This window comes from Hyperolius riggenbachi, chromosome 7 (genome assembly GCF_040937935.1).
Source record: "Hyperolius riggenbachi isolate aHypRig1 chromosome 7, aHypRig1.pri, whole genome shotgun sequence".
NCBI classification, from domain to species: domain Eukaryota; kingdom Metazoa; phylum Chordata; class Amphibia; order Anura; family Hyperoliidae; genus Hyperolius; species Hyperolius riggenbachi.
In genome coordinates this window covers 234,664,684-234,677,176 of record NC_090652.1, presented here as the reverse complement: position 1 = coordinate 234,677,176, position 12,493 = coordinate 234,664,684, and the positions used below count along the sequence as shown (strand labels likewise).

At 47.4% G+C, this 12,493-nt stretch overlaps 1 protein-coding gene across 1 annotated transcript in view; it reads left to right on the top strand.

Annotated features, from left to right (window-relative positions):
- CPS1 (carbamoyl-phosphate synthase 1) overlaps nt 1–11,168 on the top strand; it is a 204,067-nt gene extending 192,899 nt beyond the window's left edge. Inside the window, exons 37-38 of the mRNA XM_068245395.1 lie at nt 7,898–8,027; nt 10,006–11,168. Coding sequence (XP_068101496.1) covers nt 7,898–8,027; nt 10,006–10,104 — 229 coding nt within the window. The 3' untranslated portion in view covers nt 10,105–11,168. The remainder of the gene's footprint in view (nt 1–7,897; nt 8,028–10,005) is intronic.
- Nucleotides 11,169–12,493: the final 1,325 nt, after the last annotated feature.

The window sequence follows — 12,493 nt, the reverse complement described above, 5'->3', positions numbered from 1 at the left end:
CACCCAATACCTGTGCGCACACCACAACTGCTGTATAAAAAAGCAAATTCCACTGAAACCCAAAGCTTGTGCACACATCACAACTGCAATATACAAAGCAAATGCCACCGCCACCCAAAACCTGTGCGCACACCACAACTGCTGTATACAAAGCAAATGCCACCGCCACCAAAAACCTGTGCGCACACCGCAACTGCTGTATACAAAAGCAAATGCCACCGCCACCCAAAACCTGTGCGCACACCACAACTGCTGTATAAAAAAGCAAATTCCACTGAAACCCAAAGCCTGTGCACACACCACAACTGCAATATACAAAGCAAATGCCACCGCAACCCAAAGCCTGTGCACGCACCACAACTGCTGTATACAAAGCAAATGCCACCGTCACCCAAAGCCCATGCACACACAACACAATTGCTGTATACAAAGCAAATGCCACCGCCACCCAAAGCTTGCACGCACACACACAACTGCAGTATACAAATAAATGCCACCGCCACACACAGCCTGTGCGCACACCACAACTGCTGTATAAAAAAGCAAATTTCACTGCCACCCAAAGCCTGTGCACACACCACAACTGGTGTATACAAAGCAAATGCCACCTCCACCCAAAGCCTGCATGCACACCACAACTGTAGTATACCAAGCAAATGTCACCGCCACCCAAAGCCTGTGTGCACACCACTAGAGTTGGGCCGAACCTCCGATTTTCGGTTCGCGAACCGGGTTCGCGAACTTTCGCGAAAGGTTCGGTTCGCGTTAAAGTTCGCGAACCGCAATAGACTTCAATGGGGATGCGAACTTTGAAAAAAAAAATTAATTATGCTGGCCACAAAAGTGATGGAAAAGATGTTTCAAGGGGTCTAACACCTGGAGGGGGGGATGGCGGAGTGGGATACATGCCAAAAGTCCCCGGGAAAAATCTGGATTTGACGCAAAGCAGCGTTTTAAGGGCAGAAATCACATTGAATGTTAAATGACAGGCCTAAAGTGCTTTCAAACATCTTGCATGTGTATACATCAATCAGGTAGTGTAATTAAGGTACTGCTTCACACTGACGCACCAAACTCATCGTGTAACGCACCGCAAACAGCTGTTTGTGTAGTGACGGCCGTGCTGGACTGGTGCGCACCATGGCGAGAGTGCAGGTTTTGGTGGCTTTACAGCCCATATGGTCAGTCACCTGGCTGATGTAGCTGAATGACAGAACAGTGACTGTCCAGCTGATCAAATTTGGTCTGACCACAATGAGGCAACGACCTTATTATCGTGGGTGTGCCCCCCGAGACACTCATCTAGGCGCCGGTCATTGCTCCATTGTGATACGCAAGCCCCTTCACCACGGCAAGGTAATGATCACGAAGGGGAATGGGCGCATGTTCATGCCTTTTCTTTTGTTGTTGCAGCTGCCCGCAGTGCAGCCAGAAAAATTAGGCAGTCATGTACACGCACCCGAAAAATTATTACAGCGGCCGCTGCTAGCAGCGGCCTAAAAAATTCAGCAATCCGCCTGGAGTCCCGGACCCTGTTGGTGGTGGCGGAGAAGGTAGTGAAGCGGCCTGCAGGCAGACATGCTGTGTGGAGGGACTGGGAGCGACTTAGTCTTCTTGGGGCAGGCCAGGCAGCCAGTCACACGGCGTGCAGGCAGAGATGCTGTATGTGCGGGGACTGACTTAGTCTTGGGGCGGGCAGCAGCCCTCCGGGATCCATGCCTCATTCATTTTTATAAAGGTGAGGTACTTAACACTTTTGTGACTTAGGCGACTTCTCTTCTCTGTGACAATGCCTCCAGCTGCGCTGAAGGTCCTTTCTGAGAGGACGCTTGCGGCAGGGCAGGAGAGAAGTTGGATGGCAAATTGGGACAGCTCTGGCCACAGGTCAAGCCTGCGCACCCAGTAGTTCAAGGGTTCCTCATCGCTGTTCACAGCAGTGTCTACATCCACACTTAAGGCCAGGTAGTCGGCTACCTGCCGTTCCAGGCGTTGGTGGAGGGTGGATCCGGAAGGGCTACGGCGAGGCGTTGGACTAAAGAACGTCCGCATGTCCGACATCACCATGAGATCGCTGGAGCGTCCTGTCTTTGACTGCGTGGACACGGGAGGAGGATTAGTGGCAGTGGTACCTTGCTGGCGTTGTGCCGTCACATCACCCTTAAAGGCATTGTAAAGCATAGTTGACAGCTGGTTCTGCATGTGCTGCATCCTTTCCACCTTCCGGTGAGTTGGTAACAGGTCCGCCACTTTGTGCCTGTACCGAGGGTCTAGTAGTGTGGCCACCCAGTACAGCTCATTCCCCTTGAGGTTTTTTATACGGGGGTCCCTCAACAGGCAGGACAGCATAAAAGACGACATCTGCACAAAGTCGGATCCAGTACCCTCCATCTCCTCTTGCTCTTCCTCAGTGACGTCAGGTAAGTCAACCTCCTCCCCCCAGCCGCGAACAATACCACGGGAAGGTTGCGCAGCACAAGCCCCCTGCGACGCCTGCTGCGGTTGTTCTCCTGCCGCTGTCCCCTCCTCCTCCTCCTCCTCCCCCAAAGAAACACCTTGCTCATCATCCTCTGAGTCTGACTCATCTTCTGCACATGACCTCTCTTCTTCCTCCTCCTCCCCCCTCTGTGCTGCCGCAGGTGTTGAGGAAACAGCTGGGTCTGATGAAAATTGGTCCCATGCCTGTTCCTGCCGTAACGGTTCCTGGTCACGCTCATTCGCAGCTTCATCCGCCACTCTACGCACAGCACGCTCCAAGAAGTACGCGTAGGGAATTAAGTCGCTGATGGTGCCCTCACTGCGGCTCACCAGGTTGGTCACCTCCTCAAACGGCCGCATGAGCCTGCATGCATTTTTCATCATTGTCCAGTTGTCGGGCCAGAACATCCCCATCTTCCCAGACTGTTTCGTTCTACTCCAGTTGTAGAGGTACTGGGTGACGGCTTTCTTCTGTTCTAGCAGGCGGGAGAACATGAGGAGGGTCGAGTTCCAGCGAGTGGGGCTATCGCAAATGAGGCGTCTCACCGGCATGTTGTTTTTACGCTGAATTTCTGCAAATCGTGCCATGGCTGTGTAAGAGCGCCTCAAATGCCCACAGAACTTCCTGGCCTGCTTCAGGACATCCGCTAAGCCAGGGTACTTTGCCACAAATCTTTGAACCACCAGATTCATGACATGTGCCATGCAGGGTATGTGTGTCAGCTTCCCCATATGCAAAGCGGCAAGCAGATTGCTGCCGTTGTCGCACACCACGTTGCCTATCTCCAGGTGGTGCGGGGTCAGCCACTCATCCACCTGTTTCTTAAGAGCAGCCAGGAGAGCTGCTCCAGTGTGACTCTCCGCTTTGAGACAAGCCATGTCTAAGATGGCGTGACACCGTCGTACCTGGCATGCAGCATAGGCCCTGCGGAGCTGGGGCTGTGTAGCTGGAGAGGAGAACTGCCACTCAGCCAAGGAGGAGGAGGAGGACAGCGAAGAGCATGTAGCAGGAGGAGAGGAGGTGGCAGGAGGCCTGCCTGCAAGCCGTGGAGGTGTCACAATTTGGTCCGCCGCTTTCTGCTTGCCATCGTTCACCACCAGGTTCACCCAATGGGCTGTGTAGGTAATGTAGCGGCCCTGCCCGTGCTTGGCAGACCAGGCATCCGTGGTCAGGTGTACCCTTGACCCAACGCTCTTCGCAAGAGATGACACCACTTGCCTCTCAACTTCACGGTGCAGTTGGGGTATGGCCTTTCTGGAAAAATAAGTGCGGCCTGGCATCTTCCACTGCGGTGTTCCGATGGCCACAAATTTACGGAAGGCCTCAGAGTCCACCAGCCGGTATGGTAACAGCTGGCGAGCTAACAGTTCCGCCACGCCAGCTGTCAGACGCCGGGCAAGGGGGTGACTGGCCAAAAGTGGCTTCTTCCGCTCAAACATTTCCTTCACGGACACCTGACTGCTGCTGTGGGCAGAGGAGCAGGAACCGCTCAAGGGCAGAGGCGGAGTGGAGGAGGGTGCCTGTGAAGGTGCAAGGGAGAGAGCGGCATAAGCAGATGATGCACCTGAAGGAGGAAGAGGAGAAGGAGGGTGACTTTGCTTTTGTGTGCTGCTGCTGCTTTTGCTCAGGTGGCCATCCCATTGCTGTTTGTGGCTTTTCTGCAGGTGCCTTCGTAAGGCACTTGTCCCTACGTGAGTGTTGGCCTTTCCACGGCTCAATTTTTGTTGGCAGAGCGAACAGATGGCTTTGGTCCGATCTGAGGCACACACATTAAAAAATTTCCACACCGCTGAGCCACCCTGGGATGTGGGCACCTCAGCAGCTGATGCTGAAGGGCAAGTTGGCTGGCTGTACATAGGTGGCGAATCTGGCGATACATGGTGCCGGACTCTGCCACCAGCTGTTTCTGACGAAGAGCTGCCCCAGCTTCTTTCAGCAACTTCTATCCTCCTACTACTCTCTGACTCCCCCTCTGAACTGTCCCCCTCTTCATCTCCTCTATTGGGAACATACAGAGGATCCCTATCATCGTCATCATCGTAATCATCCTGCCCAGCTTCGCTTGCCTCAGAAAAATCCAAATGTGTAGGTCCTTCATCCTCCTTACACGTTACATCCATAGTGTTGTCGCGTAACGCAGACATATGAGCTGGTGAAAATTCATCTGGCTGTAACAATGGCTGTGCATCAGTGATTTCACCACCACTAAATAATTCTTGCGAAGTGTCAAATGCAGCGGAAGTGGTGCTAGTAGTAGCGCTGGTGGCTGAGCAAGATGAGGTGTTCTGTGTCGCTAAATACTCAACCACGTCCTGACAATCTTGGGAGGTGATGGGACGTGCCTTCTTCCGAGCACTGTACTGTGGGCCAGGTCCACACGAAATTACATTTACACGACCTCGCGCAGACCTGCCGGGTGGCCTTCCTCTGCCTCTGCCACTACCTCTTCCTCTTCCTCTACCTGTTTTGTCCATATCGGGTATGCACGGAGTGGTATATCACACTGCGTGCACTCACGTAGGTAGGTGGGTTCACTTAACTGCACAGGTATGCGCACTGATGCGGTGGGTTCACTGAACAGTACAGGTATACAGTGGCGGGTTCACTGAACACAACAGGTATGCAGTGGCGTGTTCACTAAACAGGTATACAGTGGCAGGTCCACTGAACAGAACAGGTATACAGTGGCGGGTTCACAGAACAGGTATACAGTGGCGGGTCCACTGAACAGAACAGGTATACAGTGGCGGGTTCACAGAACAGGTATACAGTGGCGGGTCCACTGAACAGAACAGGTATACAGTGGCGGGTTCACAGAACAGGTATACAGTGGCGGGTCCACTGAACAGAACAGGTATACAGTGGCGGGTTCACAGAACAGGTATACAGTGGCGGGTCCACTGAACAGAACAGGTATACAGTGGCGGGTTCACAGAACAGGTATACAGTGGCGGGTCCACTGAACAGAACAGGTATACAGTGGCGGGTTCACAGAACAGGTATACAGTGGCAGGATCACTGAACAGGTATGCAGTGGCAGGATCACAGTACAGGTATGCAGTGGGCTGAGGGCTCACTGAACAGAACAGGTATGCTGTGGCAGGATCACTGAACAGGTATGCAGTGGCAGGATCACAGTACAGGTATGCAGTGGGCTGAGGGCTCACTGAACAGAACAGGTATGCTGTGGCAGGATCACTGAACAGGTATGCAGTGGCAGGATCACAGTACAGGTATGCAGTGGGCTGAGGGCTCACTGAACAGAACAGGTATGCTGTGGCAGGATCACTGAACAGCTATGCAGTGGCAGGATCACAGTACAGGTATGCAGTGGGCTGAGGGCTCACTGAACAGAACAGGTATGCTGTGGCAGGATCACTGAACAGGTATGCAGTGGCAGGATCACAGTACAGGTATGCAGTGGGCTGAGGGCTCACTGAACAGAACAGGTATGCTGTGGCAGGATCACTGAACAGGTATGCAGTGGCAGGATCACAGTACAGGTATGCAGTGGGCTGGGGGCTCACTGAACAGAACAGGTATGCTGTGGCAGGATCACTGAACAGCTATGCAGTGGCAGGATCACAGTACAGGTATGCAGTGGGCTGAGGGCTCACTGAACAGAACAGGTATGCTGTGGCAGGATCACTGAACAGCTATGCAGTGGCAGGATCACAGTACAGGTATGCAGTGGGCTGAGGGCTCACTGAACAGAACAGGTATGCTGTGGCAGGATCACTGAACAGGTATGCAGTGGCAGGATCACAGTACAGGTATGCAGTGGGCTGAGGGCTCACTGAACAGAACAGGTATGCTGTGGCAGGATCACTGAACAGGTATGCAGTGGCAGGATCACAGTACAGGTATGCAGTGGGCTGAGGGCTCACTGAACAGAACAGGTATGCTGTGGCAGGATCACTGAACAGGTATGCAGTGGCAGGATCACAGTACAGGTATGCAGTGGGCTGAGGGCTCACTGAACAGAACAGGTATGCTGTGGCAGGATCACTGAACAGCTATGCAGTGGCAGGATCACAGTACAGGTATGCAGTGGGCTGAGGGCTCACTGAACAGAACAGGTATGCTGTGGCAGGATCACTGAACAGGTATGCAGTGGCAGGATCACAGTACAGGTATGCAGTGGGCTGAGGGCTCACTGAACAGAACAGGTATGCTGTGGCAGGATCACTGAACAGCTATGCAGTGGCAGGATCACAGTACAGGTATGCAGTGGGCTGAGGGCTCACTGAACAGAACAGGTATGCTGTGGCAGGATCACTGAACAGGTATGCAGTGGCAGGATCACAGTACAGGTATGCAGTGGGCTGAGGGCTCACTGAACAGAACAGGTATGCTGTGGCAGGATCACTGAACAGCTATGCAGTGGCAGGATCACAGTACAGGTATGCAGTGGGCTGAGGGCTCACTGAACAGAACAGGTATGCTGTGGCAGGATCACTGAACAGCTATGCAGTGGCAGGATCACAGTACAGGTATGCAGTGGGCTGAGGGCTCACTGAACAGAACAGGTATGCTGTGGCAGGATCACTGAACAGGTATGCAGTGGCAGGATCACAGTACAGGTATGCAGTGGGCTGAGGGCTCACTGAACAGAACAGGTATGCTGTGGCAGGATCACTGAACAGCTATGCAGTGGCAGGATCACAGTACAGGTATGCAGTGGGCTGAGGGCTCACTGAACAGAACAGGTATGCTGTGGCAGGATCACTGAACAGCTATGCAGTGGCAGGATCACAGTACAGGTATGCAGTGGGCTGAGGGCTCACTGAACAGAACAGGTATGCAGCCAGGAAGAAGTTAAGCCTAACTAATCTTTCCCTATATGAGAGACTGCAGCAGCTCGCCCTACTCTCACTAATGCAGGCACACGAGTGGCCGTAATGGCCGCCGCTGCCTGCCTTATATAAGGGGGGGTGGGGCTCCAGGGGCTAGTGTAGCCTAATTGGCTACACTGGGCCTGCTGACTGTGATGTAGAGGGTCAAAGTTGACCCTCAGGTGCATTATGGGGCGAACCGAACTTCTTCCGCAAAAGGTTCGCGTGCGGTACCCGCACGCGAACCATCTAAGTTCGCGCGAACCCCGTTCGCCGGCGAACCGTTCGGCCCAACTCTACACACCACAAAGCAAATGCCACCGTCTGTGCATAATTACATACTTCTATTAGTATATAGGATTCCAGGCAGATCAGAAGTTAAGTTAGCAGTTGCTGCTTGCTGGCTGCAGTGTCTCCACGCTGTCCATAATTACAACTGCGTATTAGTATATAGGATTTGCTATAAAATTAATCTGCTGCCAGATCATTGGTAGCTGGAGTCTTCAGTTCTTCCCACAGTTTCTGTTTTGTATGTTGTAATATAAACCTGATCTTTAATAACTGATTAGCTATGTCCTGTACGCAGGTTGATTAAAGAAGGGAACATCGACATGGTCATTAACCTGCCAAACAACAACACCAAGTATGTGCGGGATAACTTTGTGATAAGGAGAACTGCTGTGGACAGCGGCATTGCTTTACTTACCAACTTCCAGGTAAGTTACCATCAACAATGTACTGTGTATATTGAACATGACCAAGATATTATAAGGCAAAAAAGTCTGAAGGTTGGAGATCCTAGGTAAAATTTGTCCTGTGGCAGAGTAACTCCCCTGGAACAGGCAATAACAGTGGGGTATTAATGTTGCTGAGACTGCATCAAGGCATTGGGATTTGGGAGGAGAAAGCATTGGGCTGTGTCATTTCTAACTGCGATATACCCTGGTAATGAGAAAGTGAAAGCTAAGCTGGCTTCCAGCTGGTGCCAACCATCTAGTGAAGACCAATGAGATACAAATGATTTCAAGGTGATGCAAATGTATGCAATATTTATGCAGCTTGAAAATTAACTAATGAAATCCTTCTGAGGTAAAATTAGATTGGTTCATTTTCAAGCTGCATATATTTGCATACATTTGCATAAACTTGAAACTATTTGCATCTTATTGACCATCACTACAACCAACATTGCGACAGTTTGCCCTGAGTGTTATAAGAAAAATAACTGGTTTATTACCTCTGATGTAAGTAAAATACACTGTTCATTTTTCCAGGTTAGAAGTAATTAGAGTATGTTAAAGCCATTTATTGTTTCAGTTATATATTTCATTTTTATTCCACAAATCTGTATTTGAATCCTTTTTAGCTAACATCCATTTTGCCATAGTCTTTATGCAGCACAGACATTACATTTTATTAGAGGTCCTGCCAGAATGGTGGACATTTTATATATAAAATATGTTGTTACATACTGTATACAGTATTGAACTGGGGCTGGGATTGTTTAAAAAATAAGGTTAAAAACCAGTAAAATCACATTAGTAAAAATACCATGCCAAATGCTTTGCAAACAAAATTAAGAGCCCTCATCAAATAATTATTTTACAAAAAATCCAGCATGGAGATGTAAGTAAGGCTGCTGTTACTTTTATTCATTCATTTATTTATTGCAGACAGTGCAGGGTCACTTTAAAGTAATATTCATCTGAACTTAAAATATGATGCATTTTATGTTTTACTACTCACCAATCTATTGCATGACTATGTTTTACCCTCTTATGCAATAGATTGTTGGTGGTGGTCTGGAAAATACTACCACATTCAGAATCTAATTTTTTACCGCCGCTCACTCAAGACACAACATGTATATCGCACTTTTCTCCTGGCAGAATCAGAGCGATTGAGTTGCAGCCACTGGGTTGCGCTCTGTAGGCAGGGGTGTTAAGGTGTCTAGCTTGAGGACTCCTTACTGAATTGGTGCTGGCTTACTGAACAAAAAGAGCCGAGATTTAAACCCACATTGCCTTTATCAGAGGCAGAGCCCTTAATCATAACACCATCCAGCCACTCCATTTACATTGTTTCCTGCTGTCTGTTGAGGTGGTGGTGTGGGGGGGGGGTGTCTCTACCCTTTATGGCATTAAATGTCACATGTGAGTAAGCATATGGGTGTGGAAAAGCACTTTAGTATGAAAGGATCACACACAATTTAATAGAATGTACAGTTTAATTCTGCTTGATTTTTGTACACCTAGTGGTTTATATGTACAGTGCATAGTGGTTAGCACTCTCATCTTGCAGCACTGGCTCCCTGGTTTTAATCACAATCAGGTCAACATCTGCAGGGAGTTGGTATGTTCTCCCCGTGTCTGCATGGGTTTCCTCTGGGCTCTCCTGTTTTCTCCCACAACCCAAAAACATACAAATAAGTTAATTTGCTTCCCCCTAAATTGGCTCTAGACTATGATACATACACTACACAATACATACAGTACATACAGTACACATATGACTATGGTAAGGACTGGATTGTGAGCCCCTCTGAGGGACAGTTAGTGACAAGTCAATATACTCTGTACAGCACTGCAGAAGATGTCGGTGCTATATAAATACTAATAATATCACAAATTACGCTTAAATATTTTAGCTTCTGCCTTTCATTTTGTAACTTGTCATACCTAATTTATTTTTCAGGTCGTCAAACTGTTCGCAGAAGCTGTTAAGTACTCTGGAGACCTGGATACCAAGAGCCTTTTCCACTACAGAAAGTTTGGGGCCGCCAAGTCCTCATAAGGTGTCTGAGCTTTAAGGAGCAGCTTTCTCAGGAGAAGGGACTGGATAACCTCATGGGGTCTTCTGCTGGTCTTCTGTTTACTATCATGTGTCTTTACAGTTATGAATGTGTTAAATCCTAAAAAAAAAAACTTTTGTTATAAATGCAATTATAAAAATGTGAATAAAGAAGCAACTAAAACTGGTGCACATGTGTACCCTTCTATGGAAACTGAGATCCCTTCTTATATACACTGATATCTGGCTAGTCCGTGATGGAATAAAAGCAGAGAAAGAAAAAGAAAGAATAAGCGACAACTTAAATATGCAGAAATGGTCATGTACGATTTTTATGTAAAGTAAATTACTACCTATTTTAGTTCCCTAGAATAACTAGAGGTCCCATTGCGTTTCACCCCTACCACAAAATAGAATAAATTATATACAAATACCTGCCAGTTTTCAATCTAGCCTGCAAATACAAAAAAAGGATAAAAGGCTGCATGTTACTTGATCTACAGCAGAACCTCTAAGCATCTCCTATAACCACGTCCCCTTCAGTTGGAGAAGACTCATCCAGAGTTAATCAAAGAAAACGTATGCAGAGTAGAATCAATCAAAGGTGGACCATCCTCAAACATTCCATCCAGAATGCAAAAAAGTACAAACACACAAAAATAGGTTATTTCTGGTACTCATCTCTCTCCTATTCCCAGTGGAAAGCTTAACTTCCCAACAGCAATAATCCTGCATCTTTCCCAGCAAAGACTGATTGGCTATAATAATTTTTAATCAATATCAGACAACATTTTTTTCTGCTTTATTCCTTTTATAATAGCTGTTTGCACATGTTAATAGGATCTCATTTGGAGAACCAATTTGTCCCTCAAAGTTAAGATAAATACATTCACCAGATGCAGCATGTCATGAATGTCAGAGACAAACATGCCAGAGCTTCAGTGTGATTGGGCCTCCTGTAACATTCAAGACAAGCTTTGCTATGCTAAAAAATTGGACTGTAAGAAACAACCTGTAATTAACAGAAAACTGACAACAAATTAAAAAGTACTCTTTTTCAACAAGAATGTCTGATGTCTTATCATTTACTGATAAAATCTATTTCTAAACACATTATTGTTACTATTGATATAAAAACACTAACATATTCTGTGGTGCTATACAGGGTAAGCGACAAACAGGAAGTGCATAATACAGACCATGGTGTTCACAAAATATAAACATCGGTACATGATACAGATATAGTACACATCATGTGACAAAATTGATAGCATCTTCCAAGACACAAAAGGGTGAGAGAACCCTGCCCCAGTGAGCATACTATCTAAAGGACTAGGGAGGAAACAACTTGACCAGAGGTTGAAGGGGAATCGCCTAAGATAAAATGTATGCTTGAGATTGAGGGACTTAAATATTTCAAAGGTTGAAGACAAGTGACTGACATGTTTTGAAAGGGAATTCCAGAGCAGGGGTGAGGTTTGTGAGAACTTTTTCTGCATGAATGCAAGGAGCTAATTCTAGAGGAGAACAGAAGAAGATTGTGTGAGGAGCAGTGATTGCCATTGGGGTAGTATATGGAAACTAGTGAGGAGATGTATCAGAGAGAGAGAGATTGTGGAGAGCTTTGTATGTTGGTGTTACGAGTTTGGCCACCAATGGAGAGCTGGACAGACAGGAGCAGTAGAGAAGTATTGTCCGGCACTGCCTAATATATTGGCGCTTTATAAACACAATTAATAATAATAAAGAAGAAGAAGAAGAATTTAATTAGTCAAGCAGATGACTTCAGTACAAATTGGAGAGATCTCAGACTGTTAGTTGTTTAGGCCAAAAAGCAGTATATAACAATAGTCCAAACAAGATATTATAAGAACATTTATATCTTTTTGTTTAGTGCTTTAGAACATCAGCCATCAATGTGTGTACCCCAGGAACTACCTTTAAAGTGAACCAGAGATGGAAATAACAAAAGATTTTATACTTACCCGGGGTTTCCTCCAGTGTGGGACTCAGACGAGGGGGCTGGAGGAAGCCCAGGGTAAGTATCTTCTATTTTCATCTCTGGTACACTTTAAAGTGAATTTGAGGTGAGAGTGATATGGAGGCTGTCGTATTTATTTCCTTCTAAACAATATGAGTTGCCTGGCAGTCCTGTTGATCTATTAGCCTGCAGTAGTGTCTGAATTACACCAGAAACAAGCATGCAGCTAATCTTGTCAGAAATGTCAATATTGTCACAAACACCTGATCTGCTGCATGCTTGTTCAGGGTCTATTGCTAAAAGTATTATGCTGGGTACACACGTTGAGATTTCCCGTTCGATTCACGGGATCAAACGGATCGATTTGATTATTTCAAACATGCTCGATTGGATTTCGATCGTTTTATTATG